The sequence below is a fragment of the Phocoena phocoena genome, chromosome 15, assembly GCF_963924675.1.
Source record: "Phocoena phocoena chromosome 15, mPhoPho1.1, whole genome shotgun sequence".
NCBI classification, from domain to species: domain Eukaryota; kingdom Metazoa; phylum Chordata; class Mammalia; order Artiodactyla; family Phocoenidae; genus Phocoena; species Phocoena phocoena.
Genome location: NC_089233.1, coordinates 83,062,137 through 83,085,948, shown reverse-complemented (window position 1 = coordinate 83,085,948; position 23,812 = coordinate 83,062,137). Strand labels below are relative to the sequence as shown.

At 42.6% G+C, this 23,812-nt stretch overlaps 1 protein-coding gene across 1 annotated transcript in view; it reads right to left on the bottom strand.

Annotated features, from left to right (window-relative positions):
- The window catches only part of VAPB (VAMP associated protein B and C), a 47,166-nt gene that overhangs the window by 16,772 nt on the left and 6,582 nt on the right, over positions 1–23,812 (bottom strand). Inside the window, exon 2 of the mRNA XM_065892335.1 lies at positions 4,097–4,249. Coding sequence (XP_065748407.1) covers positions 4,097–4,249 — 153 coding nt within the window. The remainder of the gene's footprint in view (positions 1–4,096; positions 4,250–23,812) is intronic.

The following is a 23,812-nucleotide window of genomic DNA, read 5'->3' as shown; positions in this document are numbered from 1 at the left end:
GGTACAAAGGCAACCAATATGCATAATTGAACTGCAAATGGAAGCGTGCTTGCTACTTCAGTGAAATTAGAATTCAGTGAAGGCTATAAAAATATTAAACTTAATATCATATTACAGGAAGCGTAAGTATTTTTGATGGGCCCATAATTCTACCACTTCACCTGCTGTATCCGCTGGCAAACATGGTTTGGAATATTAATGGAAAACCCCCTCATTATTAAACTGCAGTATTAAAACAAAAAAATCCACAACCACTAACAGCTTACCACAGACATTTTCAGAAATTATCTACCTTAAAAATATTTTCCCACCAGACAGTTCAGAAAACAGATTTAATTTTGTAAAGCTAGAACAAATGGAGACCCCCCACTGCGTCAAACAATTCATTAATTCAAAAAGTTCTATTTTCCTTGCATTTAAAATCTCTAGAGGAAAAAATCCAATCTCCTCTTCTCCAATCTCCATTTAAGTGTGCCTATTTTGCTGAGGTCCAGATTTGAATAATTCAAAACCGTCTCTAGCAGATGGTGCGTATCAAGGGGCAAGGGGCCAAAACCATGGCATTCTGGGACAATTAATGCAAACACAAAGCACCCAGCACCCTCCCACCTACTGCCTGCCTCATCCAACAGGCACAGATCCCAGAAGGGGCTGTCAGAAAGAGATGCAAGGAGCACCTATCTAAAGGACAAAGAAAAGGAGTCAGAGACCCGAGTGACCGGATCCCCAAACACTCCTTTGCAAAGTCCACATGTTTTCACCTACCGACACAAGAAGTTTAGGTGATACCTGTTTCCAACTGTAACTTTACCACCTGAGTTTATACAAGAGTTGTTTTTTTTTTTTAAGGACCCAATGAGTGATGTGCCATCTTCTGAAGAAAAGACATGACAGGTCAGCGTCTGGACTTTTGATGCATAATGTAAGGTCCTGCGAATATCAGATTAAGCTGACAGCTGAGAAGAGTTTCACAGGGTGTGTCTGAAAGACATCTGACAGCTAGAAAGTCTCAATCCCCCATCAAAACCCTGATCTGTGTGCCCTCAGACCTCAGTCTGTGTTGCCAGCTCCATGGGTGGATACCATCCCCCTCCTCCTCTTTCCCTTCCTCCTTGCCCCCCTCTCTCAAAGAATGATTTATAACCTTTCCTGTCAGCTAGCACATCCCAAGGGTTTTCAGAGATGGGAAAAAAATAACATACTAGTCACGTCCTTTTCAGGTATGCTGTGACATTCTGTGTGGTAGGCAGGGCAATGCTGGTAGTATTTTCAGTTGATTTGATGACCTCCTTTTCACAGATTGTATTTGAAAATTTACTAGTGACTTTTCACTATAAAACAAATGCATATTATAGAAAGAAGAAAAACAAAAACTTCTTCTTAAATTAGAAAGATTTCATAAATGAGTAAAATGTATAGGATTGATTTATTTCTAAAAAGGCAATTCAAATATGTACGATCCACCTTCAACAGAAACTAGCCAGTTTTGGTCAAAGCTAGTGGAAGAAAAACGCAATCCCACTCTCGTACCACGCTTCCCGTTAAAATCCTTCAGCATTGGTAAATACTCTGTGAGGCGGATACCATTCTCTCCACCTCACAAATGAGAAAACTGGAACCTAGGGTGCTCAGAGTATTGGCACAGGTCAGCCGACAGGCTAAACAGCAGGGTTGGGCTTCCCGGTTCAGGTTTCCGAAGCCCAGCTCTAACGCCCTCTGAGTAGAGCGGGTGCAGCCCGGCTCAGCCGCGCGCTCCTGCCCGGCCGCCGGGCGCCTCCTTCTCCCGAGGACAGTCTCTCTCACCCGCAGGAACCCGGGAACCCCACGTCCTCACCCAGATGCCATCACGTGGCTGCATTTTAACAGGACCCTTGGAAAAGCGCAGTGCTTTTACCCCAAGACATGAACGTCTAATAAATGATACAGCGGCCCCTCAGCACGGAAAACTCCAGCAAGTGGAGGCTGGTCTCTGCCGGCTGATGAGGCTGTCCCGAAAATGCAACAAAATCTGGCTTCACCCAGGTGCACCCCAAGCACTGAGACCGATACACACCAAATAAAAACAAAGGAGGCCTTTCTCATGTGTAAACATAATCTTGTCTCGTCAGGAGGAAGGTCTGCAGACACGTGGACATTCTGTTATTCAGTGGCTTTTTTCCCCAAGTACATGACATTTTGAGAGCCAAGGTATTTTGTTTTACATTCATTTGTAAGTGGGGCCATCCCCTAACACTGTTGAGGCAGTTCAGTGTCACCAAAGAGCCACTAGATCAGGACAGACACCTGGCTTCAAATACTAGCTCGGCCACTAATCACCCGTGTGCCTGTAGGTATTCACGCCCACTCTCTGAACCTTACCTTCTTATCTGCAAAAGGAAGGCCACAACCACAAAATCTTGGTCTTCCTTAAAGAGGCAGACATAAATCAAAACAAATGCCCAGGGTTCGTTATTACTTTAAAAAACATTCCTCTGATGGGGGAGGGGTGAATCTTTCCGAAAGAGATACACATACACTCACACACGCTTATACCTCGTATTGGAAAGCACACCTACACTGTACAACTGCCTGTTGAGACTATTCAGAGAACGACGTTGCTGCCCCATGTCTACTGTGAAAACATCTAAGTCTCACCTACTGACAACCTTACTCAAATTTGACATGGGCAAGGAAATCAAGAGGTAAAGAAGTCAATTTTAAAAAGGGAATTAAAGATACCAGCTGCCCTTGATTTCAATGGAAAAACTGAAACCCTCTGGATCCAAGGAACACCGAAATGCCAACACCCTGGGCCCCTTCCTTTACCAGCATGCTGCAGTTCGGAGCGTCTGGGCATCAGAGCCAATCAAGATGGTCCACACCTTCGCTCTGTCACTGGCCCCCTTCTTAGTACGATGGGGGTAACAGTGCATTCTGCACAGGGCAGATAACAGAAATGACATGATGACATGTGTGCAGGCCCAGCACAGAGGAGACCCTCAGTAAATGCTGGCTGCCACCCTCCTGATTTCTCCTGGATAATAACCCGATGTGAGAGTCCAAATCAGGTCTTGCAGCCTCAGGGACAAACACACAAGGGGACAGCTGGTGTGAGCGCACCATAATGAGAGAGACCAATGGATGTAGGGAACAAGAGTTTGCAGAAATGATCAGATAATGAAACACCTTGTATCTTTCCAAAGAGGTGAGTCATTTTCTTTTAGGTGTCAAATGAATAGCCCAATGTATCACAATCAAAATCTGTCATGAAAAAAGCCAGCCAGGTACCCATTTCAAATGAGTAGTAGTTTCTAATGATGCAGAACCTTCTGTGACAGTCTCCTGATACTTAAAGGATTAACACACACTCCCCCACAGCTCCTCCACAAATACAAAAAGCACTGTTGGATCCAGAAGTTCTAATGAGCTAAAAGTTTATTCCATTTCTAAAAATACATTTAAACTCAAACCCATCACTTACATCTCCTTAATTCTGAAATCCAATTCTCAATTTGGGTACTCTACCAGCATCTTTTCAAAATTTGGACTTTGGAAAATATATGCCCTCTCAGACAGGAGGGGGAAAAAACCCATCAGACATGCACAGAACTTGCCCCCTTGAATATATTCCAATTTCCTCAGCCTTCATCTCCCTTACCCTTTCACAATCAGTAAAGTGCAGTTACCAATCACTGGAAATGACATGAGCTTAATGTCAGAAATCATTTAGCTTAAATAAGAAAATAACTCCATTTAGCTTTCTCCCACAAAGGAAAATTAAGTTTGTTTAGCCCTTTTTTATTTACTGCCAAAGGGCAGATTTAATTTCAAGGGAGTGAAAAACAAACTCATTCTGAAGCCAAGTCTGAAGTTACCACTTTAATTTTGCTCTAACTATTGAGGCACGAAGGCTGTAAGCGTTAAACTGAAGAGACTTTAATTATGGAAGAACAAGAGGTGAGTGGGACCCACAGAGCTGTGATCAGAGGGCGGGGGCTTGCGGGGGAGGAAACGACCATATTATTTTGCTGTACTGCACAGACAAGCTTTAAGAGATCCCACTACTGCTAGGGGGCCTTCTTAGCCCACCCTGTTGGCCTTCATTCTCAGAACTTACCAGATACATTAATAGAGGCCCCTGCATCAATGATCCCACTGTTGGGCCTCACGCAGTACCTACGTGGTGCCGTGGTCTTCACTTTAAAACACACATTTCGGTCTGTCGGGTTGCCAAGCTTTAGGTTGGTGGTGACAACGTCGGTGAAGGGACCTGTGGAATGAGACAGAGATTGATTGGGGATCTCAGGAGGATCGTTTAGAAGAAAGACTGATTTATGGTCTGGGGTCAGGAGGGATGTGCAAATGTGGTTAATCCAAAACCATCTCATTATGATGGACGGGAGAGACCAGCTGAGGCTGACGCACTTCCAGTAACAGCTAACGTGCACCAGGTTCTCACCACGCCACCAGGCACCTGGCCTAGTGAGTGTTCTAGCACACAGTGTCTCCGTGACACCTCACAGATGCATGATTGCCGCCGGAGGAGAAAACTGAGGCTCGGGAGGACGCACTGCCTGTCTAAAGTCTTCATGCTAGTTAGCGGTAGTTAGGATCTGGAACCAGGCAGCCTGAATCCAAGGCCAGTTCTTAACCTATGCTGAACACTGATTTCCACAATAACAAGATGAAATCTAACAGGGAGGATGTAAAGGACTAGACCCGGGTCCAAAATGATTATCAAAGGCAGAGTGTGCCAACAGCGGTAGAGAGGCAAGAACGACGCTGAGGTGCTAATGGTCTATACACACAAACTGCCCCCACAGCAACACAGTGTCGCTGCAGAAAAGTTAACATCATCTCCGGCTGTGGCAAGTTCAGAGTCCTGCTGGGCAGCCCACCCCTGAAACGTCACGTTCAGTTTCAACTACCCAGGGTACTGGGAAGATTGAAACAAAGTGCCCTGAGGGTATTTTTTATCATTATTATTTATTCATTTTCTACTTTATTAGATTTTTTAATTAAAAAAGTAAAACATGCTTCTTAAAACAAGCCAAATAATAAAGGATGTATAAAGAGGAAGTTAATCAGCTTTCCCTTGTCCCCTGAGGTAACTACTATTCACAATATGGGAGATGTTTCCACATCACGTATGCTTACACAAGCAGTACACACATACATGAGTGAGGAGGGGGGATTAACAAAAATGGGATCATACCATTTACATTACTCTGAGACTTCTCCAACACCTGACCACTAGGGCTTATCAAGAAATCGGGGGTGGGGGGTGGGGGGGGGTGAGCTACAAGGTCTCTTAGGACCTCTTCAACCCCTTTTCAAATTCACATCTTTTCACTATGTAAATCAATGATGTCTTTGTGTTTCCTCCAGGCAAGCTCTTTACCCCATCTTTACATTCACAGGAAGTAAGAGATGGGGTGGGGAGGTACGTGTGCTCCTGTGTTCACAAACTAAGAAACACCTGAAGTTGGTTCATCTGCTCCCGAAGAAGATCCACAACCAAGACGTTTAAATCTGCGCCTTGAAAATTTTTCAATGAGACTCTAAGCTCCTGGGGACAAGAATGATACCAGTTTCCGTATCTCCGGCACTGTGCCTGGCACGTGGTAAAGGGGTGTGTGTCGAGAGAGGGGGCAGGGAGAGACAGAGACAGAGACAGAGACTGAGAGTCACTCACCAAGGAGCAAGTACCTCGTGGATTACCACTAGCAAAATTAAAATCTCAGGCTGCGTTCTCGCCTCTGGAGGTGCTCTGGGCATGGAAAATCAATCTGATGTGGGCTTAACAAATATAAATTAAGAAATCAATAACGGTGAAAAGAAAGAAAGGAAAAGGGACTCAATTCCAATAAAATAAACCACAGCCAGTTCTGCTAGAAGCTTATTTTGAAAACGTGAATCTGTTTCAATGTGATTGATGTGCATATTACGGGGACAGTCTGAGCATAAAATGAATTTCACATTTGCTTATGTGTGACTTTGTCTGCAAGAAACGCTAAGTGATCACAGAAAACTGCACCCAGCTGCACCGAGTGGCACAGAAGTACACAAAATACACAACTACACACACCTCCATCACCCACCAGCACCTCCGTTCACCGTGTGGGACAGGGGCCACACCCATCCTCACCTGGTGTCACCTTCCCTGTGATTTCGGGTAACCCTCCTTCCTCCACTTCAGTACCTCACAAACTGCAACTCTCTTCCAACACCCACTTCCACAGGCAAACTTCAGGTCTTTTTCAAGGTAAAGTGCCATATTTATTATAGTATGTATATATTTCCGAGCCATTTAATGTGCGCAAAACTGTGCTTCTGCTTGCATTAGGTTCCTATCTTTGTGTGTGTGTCACCAACAAAGGTTTTGAGTGCTGTGCACCTAACCTCGTTTCCTCCTCTTAAGTCCTATGGTTTTTACTGTGCTATTCTGTATAGGATGGCGATTTTTAGGAATGCATATGCCGCGTTATAGCAGGATTGATTATACTACTAGATTATCTATTGTTTTGTAGTTACTTATACTGAAAGCTATTCCCATTCTTTGAGCAATGACACCTTCAAGAACGAAATGCCTAGGGAATTCCCCAGTGGTCCAGCGGTTAGGACTCCACGCTTTCACTGCCAAGGGCAAGTGTTCAATTCCAGGTCGGGGAACTAAGACCCCACAAGCCACGTGGCAGAGCGCCGCCCCCCCCCCCAAAAAAAAGAATGAAATGCCTAGACAGAATTTCTCCATTTGCTTACCTTTCCAATAAGCCCTGCCCTTGGCCCCGTGGCAGTCAAGCTGGACGCCACAAGAAGGAGGCACTTTGTAGGTCCAGCTGTGGCCAGGCATGGGGAAAGGCAAAGCCTCTGCTATCTCATCCCGCCTACTGACTCCATCACACACAACCCTCTCTTGACATGCTAAGTCATCTCCTTACTGAGAACTAAGAGCTGACACAGGAGGGTGGGTACCCTGTGGCCCAACAGGATTTTCAGCCACAGTGAGGGACAGCCAGATGCTGACCACGCTCCATCCTCGTATCAAATTTTCGGCCTCTCAGGAGAAAAAAGACACTTGCTGCTGAGGCAGTCTTTTCGGGATTATGGAGGCAGCAGCTCTCCATGACTCTACCCTTTTCCACTCTCCAACACATGCAGGCTGGCTCAGAATGAAGATGGAGAAAGTCTGATCTCCCATTAAGTCTCTTTGCTTGAAGTGGATATCACTTCAGCAATGGTAAAAGAAAAAAAGAACAACTAAACACAACTCAAGTTTTCTGGAGTCAAAGAAAGCAATTAAACAAACACACAAACACAAGCTCAGACAGACCTACAGGGGCACAATCACGATGTACATATATTCCTTGGCCCTCATGTAAAAGGTGCCAATCACAAGGACTTACATGCCAATCATATAAGCAGAGCTCCAGCTCGAATGACCCCACAATGCTGGGGGGGAAAGGAGAAGAAAACAGACAAAAACCGTGAGACACCTGAAAAGGGGTGCGCTTTCAAATATAAGGCCTAAGGGGGAAAACAGTACTCTCACTGACAACCTGAAGGTGCTTCATAAACTAACAGGCCTTAAAGCTTTGCAGATATAAGCTTAAAATTATTTGTTTCAACAAAATTCTGCCTCAAGAACATGGAAACATCTTCAGATCAGAATGCCAAGAATTCATAAGGCCCCACAAACACATCCAAAAAAACAGAGGATTTTCTAAGGTGGTTTGAAGTTTACTAAGCAGAAAATAGGGATGCTGGCAAGATTCCACTGTGATGAAATTAAGAGCACTTACTTGTTTCCAGTTCAGTTTCTCCCGTCTCTTCCTCCTCACCCTGCCTCATCAGAGGGGGGAGTTTAAGTGTCTTTATCCTTTACAATGACCTTTTCTTCTAGGTATTCCACAAAAATAAAGCAAATTTAACTGTAAACACTAATCTGTTTTTGGAAATTCCACCAGTTAACCCATTACATAGCAATCTAAATAATATTTCAGCCTATAAGGTTCACCTAAAAAGTAGTCTAAATTATTGAAAGACAAACGATATTTGTGTAATAAGCAGAATAAAATAAATATCCCAGATTTCTCCCTCAACACTCAATCCTGAGCCATTAAGTGTTAGAGATTTCTTGGGCTTACATAGGTTTTATTTTTAAAAATCTGGAATAAACTACACTAAAAATATATGCAAGTGAACAACATCATTGATAAAATAGCAAAGTCTCATGTGTAAAAATCATGACATTTTGTAAAAACAGGCCAACCCTTCTCTCCTCTCCCTGGGCAATTTACTCGAAGAATTTTATTGAAAACAAATTCTATTCAATTTGAGTAATTATAGGAAACAAATCATGTTACTGTTCTCCTTTTCCCCTCTATTAATGAATCAGAATACACAAAAACCTCAATAAAAATGATGTAATACGGGCTTATGAGAATCATTCATATTTTTACTAGTCATTTTCATTTCATAGAACTGCCATTTCCATTAAAGCATTATGTAAAAAATGGGATTTTCCTATACCAACATGCATATTTATCACCAATGAACAGAGTCAATTTACAAATGAAATCTTCAAAGATTAGACTTTTTTCTTTTAAAAGATGAAAAAAATGATTTGGTATCTCTAGCACTGCAGCACCTCCTTTTAAGCATTTTTCTTTCTAATCTTCCTTATTTCAGATAGTTATACAGATATTTAAGAATTAACATCTAACATGTGAAAAAGGAGGTCCAAAAAATGAAGCAACATGAATCTGGGAGAAATTAGGAATATTCCTTAAAGTTTTAATTTTTCTCCTTTTTAACAATTTGAATAATGTTCTTCATGCCCTATATTATGCATATTCATCTGTGAAAATTCTTGTGAGTCGGATAGATGCTCATGAATAGCATTAACTAATGGGAATATGAATTCCATGACATGCCCTAAAACATACTAAGATAAAACTAAGCCCAGTATAAACTATTTCTTCCACCCAGGTTTGGCTTATTGTCATTTTAAAGTCTGTATTTTAAAACAGTAAGAAGATCTAGAATTGGCCTTAGAAAGTAAATAATACAATTTCAGCAGAAATATGCATAGCATTAAAAGTAAAAGCAGGAACAGTTAATTTTTCAGTCTTACTTACAAAAATGGAGTCTCAGCATTATAAAGCGCTGGTTTTAAAGGTCAAGGAAAGAAGGTCATAATCCAGCAAACGAGATTCTCAACAGTAAGACATCAGGTTTCAGGTATTGACAATTTCATCAAAAATGGCTAGATAAACTTATCAATCAAGAAACACAAGAGCATTCTGTGGAAAAAGTATTCCATTAAATTTTTAAACATTTTAGCAATCTATGCACGGTTTAAGAGTACTTCTTTCCTGTAATCGTTCATTCCAAGATCCATGGAAGAAAAGACTATAACAAAACTCTTCCTTTCAGAAAATGCAAATAACCATTTTCACAAAAGAATAACTTAAGCATTCAGGTCCCAATGACCGTAAAAGGTGACAGTGAAACTCCAAGTGAACTCAAAACTCAATCTTGACCTTACTTATCTGTGTAACCTTAAGCATATCGTATCACCCCATATGTAAAGAGCAGGACAGAAATTAAGGGGTAATATTTTTCCTTAGCAATTCAACTAGAAAACAAAGATAGATATATACACACACACACACACGAAACTATAAACTCCTAGATGATAACATTAAGAAAATCTAGATAACCTTGGGTTTGGCGATGACGTTTCAGATACAATACGAAAGGCACAAACCATGAAAGAAATAATTGATAAGCTAGACTTCATTAAAATTAAAAATGTTTGTTCTGCAATGGATACTGTTAAGGAGAATGCGAAGACAAGCAAGCCACAGACTGGGAGAAAATATGTGCAAAATATTTAAAGTATTTAATAAAGGACTGTCACCCAAAATATATAAAGAACTCTTAAAACTCAACAATAAGAAAATGAACAACTGAACTTAAGAAAAATGGGCAAAAGATCTGAACAGACACCTCAGTAAAGAAGATATACAGGTGGAAAAAATATACAAGTGAAAAGATGTTCAACATATGTCATTAGGAAATTGCAAATTAAAACAACAAATCAGATACCAATACACACTTATTAGAATGGCCAAAATTTAAAACACTGACAGCATAAAAGGCTGGCAAGGATGTGGAGCAACAGTTCTCATTCCTCGCTGCTGCGAATTCAGAATGGTATGGAACTTTGGCAGACAGTGTGGCTGTTTCTTAAAAAACCCAACATACTCTCTTGCCACACAATCCAGCAATCACACTCCCTGGTATTTACCCAAAGGAGCTGGAAACTCACGTCCACACAAAAATGTGCACACAGATGTTTACAGCAACTTTATTCATACTGCCAAAACTTGAAAGCAACCAAAATGTCCTTTAGTAGGTAAATAAACGGTGGTATATATAGACAATGGAATATCATTCCATACTAAGATGAGCCATCACACCATGAAAATTCAGACACAGACGAATCTTAAATGCATGTTACTAAGTTAAAGAAGCCAATCTGAAAAGTCTATAACCTGTGTAATTCCAACTATATAACATTAAGGAAAAGGCAAAACTATGAAGACAGTGGTTGCCGGGGTTAAGATGGAAGGGAGGGATACAGAGACTGAGTACAGAGGGTTATTAGGACAGTGAAACTATTCTGTATGATACTATATTGGTGGATACATGTTATTACACATTTATCAAAACTCACAGGATGTACTACACCAAGACTGAACCCTGACGCAGACTACGGACTTTGGGTGACAATGACGTGTCAATGCAGCTTTATCAATTGTAACGCACGTACTACTCTAGTGCTGGACGTTGACAGTGGAGGAGACTGTGCATTTGTGCGGCCGGGGCAACTCTCTGTACTTTCTGCTCAATTTTGCTGGGAACCTAAAACTGCTCTAAAAAAAATAAAGCTTTTTCTTTTCCCCCCAAAAAAGAAGGAAAAAAAAGTATTTGGTCTTCATATTAATCCACTTTTGGTGGCACCCCCACAGTTTCAGATAGTAAATATAACTGATTTTAATGTACTGTGTATGTATAATTGAATAAATAAATAAAGATGCTTTGTTTTGCTTTTCTTCCATTTTCTGGAGTTCATGAAATTCTGGTGTTGCAAATACATATCCTTCCTTTGTAATATGTGTCCTGATGCAGCCACAATACTTTGAAACTCAAACTATGTGTTACCAAGTAAGTTATATGCCAATTTGATATATAATTTATCAGCTCTCAGCTTTCCAGATATAAATTTAAAGTTATTAGCTCCATAAGTTTTTTTCCACTCTGCATAAAAAGAGCTATATTATTTTATACTCTTTTGTAAACACAATTTAGGTACAATATCTCTTGTTTCTTCAACACTTCCAAAAAACAAGTTACCATATGTCATTTCAACTCTGAAAAGATTACCTTCTGGAAAGGTAATCATCTGTCTCCAGAAGCCCAGGACTGATGATGGATTTTGTTAAGACAATGAAATTATGCTTGAGGTTTCAATACAATAGACCCTGATACACAGAGTCTACTGTAAAAGTGTATTAAGATGGGGGAAATGGACACTGTCAAGTAAAAGTCTGTTGGATATCTTACAGACGTCTTTAAAATTTATCCTTTGACAGTGTATTTTCATTAAAGGTATCCTACTGCTTCCTCCTTTCCCTGACCATCTGCAATGCACCAGTCCTCACATTATTTTTCTTGTTCATGTAAGGCTTCCACTTTCAGAATGTACACTCCAGAAACACAGAGACTCTTCTGTCCCTCTTGTGTTCACCGCTGATCATCAGTTTCCAGAACACTTCCAGACACAGCGCAGATGCTCAATAAATATGCTGAACAAATGAGTAAAACGGCCATGCCACACTTCTATCTACTTTAAACAATGCTTCCAGTCTTCCTGCACCCTCCCTCCTGGATGCACCACCAGGCTCGGGGTGAACCAACACTGAGCTGGCTGCTGACTGCTCCCTCCGCAGCATCATCCCCCTCTTCATCTTCTACCTAAGACTCACCACTGACTGATGGTTCACGTGTTCCTTTCCTGCCTGTTTCCCACCTAGAGTGAATCTCCACGTGATTCAGCCCTGGAAGGTCTGAGTCTAGAACAGCGCCACACACTGTTGCACTAAAGGGCTCAGTGAGGGTGTACAGCACAAATGAACACCAGACTTGCTCAGAGGCGATTCAACTCTGATTCTGACACGCTTCCTATAAACGAATGCCTAGTCCATAACTTTGACCTGAAATCATGATATATTTTTGTGCATACACAGGTTGAAGGCACTAAAAACGTTCACTTGTGTCAATGATGCCTTCGTCATTATTATTCTATGATAATTTTGCTTAAAGTTGCCCCTTCAAAAAAAATGAAAAACAGATTTCATAGTAACAGCTATTCAAAGACGGTAAGCTCTTAAATAACCATGAATTCAAGAGTAAGGACACTGGGAGATAATTTTTTTAAATCTATTTTGATTTAATTATTAGCTCACATGTTAATTCAAAGCTTCAGAAACAAAAATAAAGCTTTGCAAATGTGCCTTTAATGGCAGACAGTGGATTCCAATATTTCAGCAGAAAGCCTAATTATGTACCTCTTCTTTTGAAAGAACCACACATAAAGAACCCTACACATACACATAACTTTCCCAAAGAAATCTTAGAATGCAAAGTGTTCTAAATTAATAAAGTAACCTACCTGATATCCTCGGAGAAGGCCAGCTACTGAGAAACATCACACCCATTATTATAGCAAGAGAAATCAAAAACCAAGAATACTCACTAATGATGCCATCAAAGGCACACTAGACGCCAGCTTGACTGAGATAGACTATACCAATCTTTAAGGCTGCTTATTCAACTCACTAGTTTCCTAGCTCCTTTGGAGCAAAAAGAAATAAAACTCAGTCTCCCATCAACTCCATGGGTGGGAAAAACTAGACCACAAGGCACCCTACTGTAGTATAAGAATCCAATGGATAAAATACTATGGAAGTGTAAGATCAAACTCAGGAAAGCTACCTGCAAAAGACATAAAGCTGGACAGCAAGGAACACCTTAGGAAACTGAAGGATATTTGGAGCTTATGGTAACAGATAAGCAATTACTATTAGAATATATAAAGAACTCGTATTAAGAACAAATGTGTTGGGACTTCCCCGGTGGCACAGTGGTTAAGAATCTGCCTGCCAATGCAGGGAACACGAGTATGATCCCTGGTCTGGGAAGATGCCACATACCGTGGAGCAACTAAGCCCACGTGCCACAACTAATGAGCCTGTGCTCTAGAGCCCGTGTACCACAACTACTGAAGCCCGTGGGCCTAGAGCCTATGCACCGCAACAAAGAGTAGCCCCTGCTCGTCGCAACTTAGAGGAAGCCTGCACACAGCAACGAAGACCCAACGCAGACCCCCCCCCAAAATATATATATATATATATATATAAAACAAACGTGCTAAATTCTTGTGAAGGAATACTATACAGCAATTAAAAAGAATGAACTACATCTGTATTTCAACAACAGATAGGTCTCAAAAAACACGTGATACATACACCACAGTACCACATTAGGTGACACAGAAAAAAAATGGAAATAGTTCACACTAAATTCCTCTGGAAAGTGAAGAAGAGATCTGGAGCATGAATGGGCACATGTGGAGGACAAACATGTCTTCAAATTCTTGGTGAAGGTTTATTTATTAAAGAAAAACTTTACAACAAGTCTAACAAATTATTAACATTTAGTTATTCTGTATTTGGGTGTTTATTAAATTATATGTACTTTTGTGTATTTACATTTTTTTCCACAGGAAAAAAGCAATAGTTTAAGATCCAGACAATGTTCTGAGAGAATTTTCTTCTTGTCCAGAATGCTTTGTATACATAAAAATACTAGAATCCTGAATTGTGGAGTTGTTGAAAACCAATATACACACAGCAATAGCCATTCTTGTGTAATTTTTATAAAAATCAAGGTTATTATTTAAAACACGTTTAGAGTAGAAGTGGTCTCACTAATTCAAGACAAAGACCCAAACCCCAAATTTTGACAAAATCTATTGTAAAAACCTTGAAGACTAGAAGCTTTAACCCATCTAGAGATAAATTCTTTTTTTTTTCCCCGAAATTTATTTATTTTATTTATTTATTTTTGGCCGTGTTGGGTCTTCGTTGCTGCGCGTGGGCTTTCTCTAGTTGCGGTGAGCGGGGCTACTCTTCATTGCAGTGCGCGGGCTTCTCATTGCCGTGGCTTCTCTCATTGCAGAGCACGGGCTCTTGGTGCGTGGGCTTCAGTAGTTGCGGCATGCAGGCTCAGCAGTTGTGACTCACAGGCTCTAGAGCACAGGCTCAGTAGTTGTGGCGCACGGGCTTAGTTGCTCCGTGGCACGTGGGATCTTCCTGGACCAGGGATCGAACCCCTGTCCCCTGCATTGGCAGGCGGATTCTCAACCACTGTGCCACCAGGGAAGCCCCAGAAATAAATTCTATGACTACTTTCGTTAATGCAACATTTCTTTTCTAAATAGAAAAATGGCTAAAAGTATTATATAAGAGCTGAAGTTTCGTACATTCTACCTATACCCAGCACTGAAACAGATTATTTTAAGGTAATGGCACACCTATCTAGTGTGAATTTTATATCAGTTCTAAATGTATCTTAGACTCAGTTTTTTTTCAATGCATACTCTTTGACCCATTGACTAACAAACATCTGGTAATTTTTCTTTATTTAGGAGACCAACTTTGTGATTAGGGTGATCATGACATTAAACCAAAAGCTAAGCTATATTCTACTCCAATTAAAACCCTCCCTGTAAAGGAGAGAGGCAAAACACGAGACCAAGACAGGTGCTGTGCCCCAGTGAGTTATATGCGTGATTAGAGAGCAAGGGGTCCCAATTTCTCACGGTCACGGTTGTGGCTCGAACCTGACTGAGTTATACATTAACAGGTCAAAGTCAAGTGCCTAGAGTCAGTAACAGCAGAAGTAAAAATGTCCCCCAAATGTTCAGCCTTCGGTGGAGATGACAAACATATGAAAAACCTCCACACCAAAATCAACATGTCCCAATTCACAGCAGACACAGAGGAGTGAAGCAAAAACACACTTAGCATTCTGCACCTCTATGGTCCAAGTCGAATTTTCAATTTGTGAACAATGAGAAATAGTAGAATATGGTTTATCAGTTAGTATGTAATCTGCTCTGGTTTCCTTTTCAGTAGAGAACCTAAGTGGCTATACAAGTGAAAAGAGATTATCAACCAGGTCAGCAGCTTCTTAAACAAATTCAACAAGAGGCCAGGGAAAAAGGCCGTGAGACTCGGGTGAAAAATATCTTCCATTTTCCCCTTTCTTGACTTTGGAAATCATACTCATTCTTCAAAGTTTTGCTCAAATGTCCTCTCTTCTGGAAAGGCTTACGTCATCTCTCAGTTGGAAAAAATTATTCCTCCCTATACTGTGTTCTAACGATAAACTGAGACTTGCCAAATTTACATCCACAGCCTGACCCTCTCCCCTGATGTCCACTTATAGCTGTACTAAGCATCTCAAGTTTATCACGGCCAAAGAGCAGAGTCCCATTCCCCTCCCCCAAACACACTGCTTCCCATCTCAGGAAAAGAAACCACCATTCACCAAAATGCTTGAGCCAAAGGCAGTTACCTTAGTTTCCTCTCTTCCTCTCCTGCTCCACACTTGACCTTTCAGCCAGCTCTACCTTCAAAAGAGATTTGGAATCTGAGCACTTCTCATCCCATTCTCTCCACTGCCACTGCCCTGGTCCAAGCCACAGTCTCTTGGCCTGGGTTATGGATAACTGTATGGATTATGGATGGATGGATGGATTATGGACAACTGTGTGGATGATGGATGGGTAGATGGATGATAGATAACTGTATGGATGACGGATGGGTGGACGAGTTACGGATAACTGTAGCAGCCTCATGGCTTCCACACATACCACCATCCACACATCTCCCACGGCCTACTTTCCCCACACCGACCATGGTCTTTTAAAAAGACTCCTGGTCAGAATCCTCCGTGCCTTCCCACATCACAACAAAATCCAAAGTCCTTCCCGTGGCCTGTCTACCAAGAGCTCCTCCTTCCTCCCTGAGCCCCTCTCCTACTGCACTACCCCATCGTTCAACTGCAGGCAAAGTGACTGTGCTGCTCCTTGAACACACCAAGCCCATCACCATCCGAGGGCCGTGCACTTGCCGCCCCCTCTCTCTCTAATGCTCTTCCCCCAGCTTGCACGCTCATTTTACACAGGTCTCAGTTCAAACATCACCTTCTCGGAAATTCAGCCTTCCCCAGTTACCCTCTTTAAAACAGAACCCACTCCTAACCAAACCCCTTTATCCTGCATCCACCCCCACCCCCATTCAGCACCTACCATTATCTGATACCATATTATACGCATTTCCCGTCCTTTTATATGCTGCCCATCTTCCCCACCAGAAGGTTTTGTCAGTCTTTTCATCTCGGTGTCTCAAGTACCCGGGACAGTATTTAGCACACTGCAGGCATCCAGTAAGTAACTGACGACTGCCCAGTCCAGGTACTGCGCGAGGCTCTCAAGCTGGAGAGAGGGCACTGCAGCTCCTGCCCAGAACCCTGGAAAGACCCACCCAGAGCTAATGAATAGGAATCTCTAGGGTTGAGGCTCCGGAATGATGTATCTTGAAAAAAAAATTATCAAACAACAGTAACATTAGTTAACACTGAACAGGTCTATTCTAAGCACTTTACATGTGCTAATTCACTAATCCTCTCCTAACATACCGCAAAGTGAAGAATCTGAGGCACAGAAGTTAAATACTTTATCCCAGGTCATATAACTTTTAGGTGGTAGATCCAGGATTCACATGCAAGCATTTTAGCCCCAGAGTTCACACTCTTAACTGCTGGGTTGTACACTACCTCTCATTGCACTGAATACCATGTGAAAGATAATATATAAAGTTTCGTGTAAACACAGGAGGGCGGGGAGTTGAACACTGAGGGGAAGTCCCGGAGTTTGAAAAGATAAAGGAACGTACATTCTCAGTTGGAGGAGAAGCCCTGGGGTAATAAGCACGGTGTGGTGTGATCAAAGTGCAAGAGGCCTTTGTAAGGGAGACCATATGGCTGCAGAAGAAGGGGTCTGAGGGAAGGGAGTGAACTGAGAACCGGGAGGGGTGGCGGGAAGTCACGTCTGCTTATGCTTTTTAAAAGCTTATAGTTTAAGTAAAACCGTAAACCTACACAAGTCTGGGAATGAGCTCTGTGGAAGGAAATGAAAGGAAGAATATTAAAAATGACACTAGGAAGGCAGGTATGAGGAAGGAAAATGGGTTTCCTTCTCCTCATGGGCTCTGACAAGTATTCACCGCCTCTGCCAGCATTCAGGAGAAACCAGATACAAGAGGAGATGTACTCACACATCTGTGTGTGTGTGAGTGTTTGAATATTTTAGTTGTTTAAAATAGAGAATAAAAGCCGAGACTGTTTTAAAAATAAAGAAGTGTGACCCAGTTTTGAAAGGCTGTGATGCTGGCCTAAGAATTTTGAACACTAACCTGTAGGACTGAGGGAGCCAACGAACGTCGTTTTAAAATAAAGAAATGACATGATCAATTTCAATTTTTAGAAAATAACTCTGAAAAGTGTATCCAGGATAGCTTGAAGGGTGAGGGAAGTAGGGAGTACATTAGAAACAGGGAGTTGGGACATGGGGCAATAATACTGAAGAGAGAGGGCCTACACTCAGGATATGGCAGTGGGCAGATCCAGAAGCAGAGGGGTGCAGGAGACGCTGTTCATGAAAATGGACTGACTAGACGTGAGCAGTGTGGGATAAGGGGCAGGGAAAGACGAGGTTAGGATCTCTGGCGTACCCCTCTGGGAGCAAGGGCCAGTCCCAAGATACGGCAGACACGTTCAACAGGGAACGAGAGCGTAAACCACGAATGCAGCGCGGAATATGGCAAGTCCTGAGGTGTTTTCATGACCATCAGAGAGGCAGGAATGACTGGTAGGCAGATAGCCTAGAGATCAAAAGATCTGCTTGGAGATTTGCAAGTTTTCTGTGTAGAAGTGAGAGCCGAAGGGACTGTTAATGCGACAACCCAGAGAATGCTTAAATGGAGAAGACTGAGGACAGAAGTTTGGGGAATGTCAACATCCAGTAAAAGAGATGATAAATGGCTGGGCAGTTCACCAGAAAAGTCAAAGACAAAAGTCACAAAGAGAAACCTGTTGACTGAGAAGGGCTTCAGTGGAGGGGTAAGGAATGAGAATTGAAAGGAGAGTGAAGACGTAAACCAGTCACTGAGATTCACTGCTTCCAAAATTTTACCTGTGATGTAAGACCGAGCATTTGTTTAAGTGGGGGAAGATCTGGAGGAATGTGATTTCCTTTTAGGAAGGGGAAGCTTAAGCATGTTTGCAGGCACTGGGAAAGCATCAAGTAGAACAGGAAGTTGAGACACCAGAAACAGAGAGGCTGACTAGTGGAGCAAGATACCACAAGCGATGGAAGAGGAACGGGGTGAAGCACACCAGGTGAAGAGGTGGTGCGGGCGGTACTGAGGCCCTGCACCAGGACGGGAGGCGGCGAAACCGAAGTGTGCAGAGGAGAGAAAAGTGACCAGTGCTTGGTAGAATATCTTTATTTTCTGAGCGAAAGGCACTAGGTCCACATCGGCCAGCGGCACACAGCAGGCCTTGGTGAAGGGCTTCTTCATCATTCCTTTGCACATTAAGGTCTCTTTTCTTTTTCCCTTCTCACCTTTCTCAACCTGGACGTGAACTCCCTGAGAAGGTGCCTCGCGCCATGCATTATGCTAAGCACTGGGATCAGGGATAAAAGACAAGGTCCCAAAACAGGCAAAGGCCTTGCTGATTAACAGGGGAGGAAGGCAAGTAACCAAACACAACTCACCACGATACGTGCGGGGGCACAGGGGACAGGCACAATGTGAGTGGAGTGTCAGGAAAATGACCTCAAAGTGCAGGCGGGAGCAGTGGGACAGGAGGAGGAATGAACTCACCTTGAGTGATGGAAACAACATATGCAAAAGCTCTACAACCAGGGAGAACCAAAGGCCAGAGCACAAGCATGAGCAAAGGTGATGCTGGAGAGATCAAGGGCACAAATGATTTTCCAGATCTTGTTAAAGAATTTAAAAGTTTTTCTTTTGGCAATGGGTAGACATTTAAAGATTTTAAGAAAGCAAGAGAATTAATAAGAACCTGCTGTATAAAAAATAAACAAAATAAAATTCAAAACTTCAAAAAAAAAAAGCAAGAGATAAGCTGAGATTTGCACATTTGAAAGTGCCATCAGTATGGAGAGAAGAAAGGACTCAAGACAGGAAAACCAGGTAAGAAACTATTACAGTCATCGGGGAGAACAACGAGGCAGCCACAGAGGCGACGAGGAAGAAGGGACAGAGCTGAGTCATGGGGTTTCTGAGTTTGAGTCGCTCCACTGTGTGGATGTGGGTACCATTCAAGGAGGTATGTGCAGGAAGAGGAGGTTTGGAGAAAACAGAAAAAGGGAGTGGGGAAGAGTACAACTTGGGGCATGCTGCATTTGAAGTACCTGCAGCCCCACATGGGCAGGGGCGGCCTGGGGTCATCCGCAAACGCTGTTAGAAGCCAAGGGGGAAAAAGGAAGACGGGTGGGGACACTGAGAGACAACGAGAAGAGGAGCAAGAAGGCAGGGGGGAACCTGTATCCCTCAGCCTCACCCACAGGACTCCATAAGGAGTGGGTAAAAATGGCCAGATGGGTGGGAGAAAGCCAAAAGAGGGTGATTAAGAAGGTGAAGGGGGCTTCCCTGGTGGTGCAGTGGTTGAGAGTCCGCCTGCCGATGCAGGGGACGCGGGTTCGTGCCCCGGTCCGGGAGGATCCCACATGCCGCGGAGCGGCTGGGCCCGTGAGCCATGGCCGCTGAGCCTGCGCGTCCGGAGCCTGTGCTCCGCAATGGGAGAGGCCACAACAGTGAGAGGCCCGTGAACCGCAAAAAAAAAAAAAAGAAGGTGAAGGGAAGAGTGTCAAGTAGCACAATGGCAACAGGTGTCAAATGCTACAGAGGGTACACAGGTGATAAAGAATAAAAATACAACAACAGATGCGGTAATGAAGCAATAAAGTTCCCAGGCAATGACTTTAGGAGTGAATGGGTGGTGAGAAAATGGTGATTAAGACTATTTGCAGAGGCTTGCTAGGATAAGCTACTTCCAGAAGGGAGTAGCTAGGGAGAGCAAACGAGACTGAGAAAGCAGTTATTCTTTTTTAAAGGTAGACGGGACAACACTCAGACATTTACTGAAGAGGACTAACTGCCAAAGCACTGTGCTCAAAGTCAGGCATGTAGAGAAAAAAAAAGAAACAACCTTACTAGGAAGGGCAAAGGCAACAAAGGCATTCATTTAAAAATTTTTTGAAAGAATAAAATAAAGAGACCCAAATAAACTGACCAAGTTTTCTCTGGACTTCACCAGATGACCTCTCATGATTCTTCCCCCTCCGCCACTCTCCGAACTAGAGGTCAACTAGGCGCCCACAGTAAACTGTGGTCCTCCTGCCCCCAAATCACATGAGACGTTTTGAATGAGGAGTGTATCTGCAGATCCTCCAAGGAGTGATTCATGGCTTTTCTTCATCCAATTAGTAAAGCAGTGTCTGACTTCGAAAAGGTCAAAAAGCACGGATTTAGATTTTCAGAGCAGTCCATCAGGACACACTTATATGCCAACAAATCAATTCAACCAACAGAATGAGAATCCAAATAAGCCTCCACAAGGACAAACCTTTGGTTTTTCAGCAAATCCCTCTTTTTATTCTTGTGTATATGCTTCTATTTCAAATGGTCAAACCACACACTGAAAAGATGACCAAGTCCAACTTCTTTGGGGTTACTAGCAGAAGAAAACAATTAAGAAAAATATATTCTATCAGTTACCACTGGGGAAAACAAAAGAAACAAAACCTATAGGAGCTTGCATTCTATAGCATGGAAGACAAAGCAATCAGTAAATAAAGCACAGGGAGAGGATAACATAAACAAAACATGCAGGGCTTCCCTGGTGGTGCAGTGGTTGAGAGTCCGCCTGCCGATGCAGGGGACACGGGTTCGTGCCCGGGTCCGGGAAGATCCCACGTGCCGCGGAGCGGCTGAGCCCGTGAGCCATGGCCGCTGAGCCTGCGCGTCCGGAGCCTGTGCTCCGCAACGGGAGAGGCCACAACAGTGAGAGGCCCGTGTACCGCAAAAAAAAAAAAAAAAAAAAAAAAGATAAAAAAACAAAACATGCAGTGGTACACAATTTGTACAGTTTGAGGTGATGCAGAAAACACTGGAACTGGATAAGAATATCCAAGAATACTCAAGAAAGGTTACTAGGATACAGTGAGCTTTTGCAACAGGAACAAGAGGGCTCATTAATTAAAAATCTGAGAGCCCACTAGTGCAAAGCAATGGTAGGTTCTAAGAGAAACACAAACTCCACTTTCTGCCCTCATGGGCTTTCCATCTTTCTTCTTCAGTGAAAATAAATTTTAATCACACGTTTTCAAGACTAGAGCTGGAAGGAACACAAAGTGGCACTGAGTTCAAGTTTCCTCATCCGACAGAAGAGGAAATCAAAGCTGGGTGGGGAGGTGAGCCGAGTGTCTCTCTAAGTGACAGCAAGAGTAAGAACAGAAGCCTCCCTTTGTAATACAAAGCACACGAGCTGTAGAGGCTTGAAAGCCCGAGGTGCAAATTATGCATTCCACCAAGTGCTGGGCCCAGTTTCTCTGATTTTTAAAATAGAGATGATGATACTACTGGCTGTTTACCGAGATTTGAACTGCTTGTGATGTGGCTTGGAACACTTAGTTCCTGGGGTTCTCTAAAGGCTGGAGGCTGCTCCAAGAATGGAGAGAAAGAGAAAACTGACCTAGGTACCATTCCTTTCCTTCCCTTTTTTCTACTATACTGTAAATGTTGCTGAGTGACGTAATTAAAAGGCAAAATAGGACCCAATCGACCTGCACTGTTTGTGATGACAGACACTGAGGTAATAAAGGCCTTGGAGTGGGGAGTGGGTGGTAGAAGGAAAGATGTGGTGATAACATTAGCACATAATTTTCAACATTCATACATGAATGACACAATCAGAAGTGATCAAGTTAGAACACAAGTTCTGAGGGGAAAACAATTAGTACAAAGCTTTTTTTAATCAGTCGCTTTAGCGGTCCAGAACAACTCTGCACTGCGTGGAAGCAGTGACAAAGAAGCCATTACTAGATCACAATGACAATTAAGCACCTTTCCTTCCTTTTTATATCTCGGTTCTCTTTCACTCCTTCTTCTCAATTCCCACTGTCCTATTTCCAGTCCTCCTTTCATCTTCCTAACAACATAATAAATAAGAAAATCCCGGGCCTTCCTAGTGAGCCACACTCACACTCACTTTTTAAGGGGAGCAATATAGCCAATGTAATGATAAACAACATGGGCTTTGCGGCCAGACAGATCTTGGTTCAAATCCCAGTTCTACCTCTAGTTCAGGTTATGAACCTGAGGATGATAACCATCTACTTCCTAGACCTGTTTTAAGAATAAATGAGCACTTACAGAAAAATGCCTAGCACAAGTCACAGATCTCAAATCCCACCTTTCCTGTAAGGTTCAAACCCCAAAGCAGAATTAACAGTTTTTTCTAAGCTCCCAGTGAGGGACAGCCCGTAAGTGTCCCATTTCCACATTCTCCTCCATCCTCCCACCACCTGGAGGTTGGAAACTCTAAGGGCCGGGACTCCTCTCCAGTCCCCACTCCGGTGCCTGGCCCACAGGAAGCTTTCAGGATGCGGTGACCAAACCAGCCCTGAGTCACAGTTATGCTATACTCCGTCAGACAAGAGGGGGGTCATCTGTTCATGAAGTAAACCTCAAAGGATGAGCTGTGGAAAAGGAAGAAACCCCAAATACTCTCAATCGGACAATCATCTATTACGCACACAATCGTCATACCCATGCATGTCTCCAAAGCCTCTCCAATCTGATTCATATGCATGGATGTCATCATTTGGGGGAATGATGACTTCCCAAAGTGTACCTCCTACAGAATAAAACAGCACTTTCTGATATTCACCTTGAGTTTTTCTCTTTCAACATTTGAGAAATCTCTAGTTATATGTTAATTCACACTTATTTGTTTCTCTGCCTTTGTAGCCCCACCTGTAAGGTTTAAGGTAGCACCTATGAAGGTCACTTATTTCAGACCTTCATATCTTAATAAGCACCCTTTTGAACTCTAAATTCCCACTTTACAAATGTGCAAACCTGTGAAATCTCTACCTATAAGTTTCACCCTACCTTCCAAAGACTCCAGAGCAGATGTGCAAATTACTCGAAAGTTAAACGTGTTCTAAATATACAGAATCATGAAACACCAATGATACCTGTTATAAAAACTGAATATTCACAAGGTAAATCAAAGAATGCTTTGGAGTCACCAGCATGAACTTTTTAAAAAGTATGCTGAGAAATCCCTCCTAAAAATTCCACAAATAATAATTCTTAATTAATTAATGTTCTTAAGAAATTATCCTGACAGCTCCTAACACTTCCTTAATGGTTAAAAATTCTCTGCCTCCCTCCCTCCAAAATGAAACCCTTTATGAGTTCATTCTAGAGTCGATGTGAAAGAAATGGGCTTTGACGCCAGACACACCTGCGTTGCCTCCTTGCACCACTGTGTGCCACGGTGGCCTCCCCCAGGAGCAGGCTCCCTAACCACTGAGTAA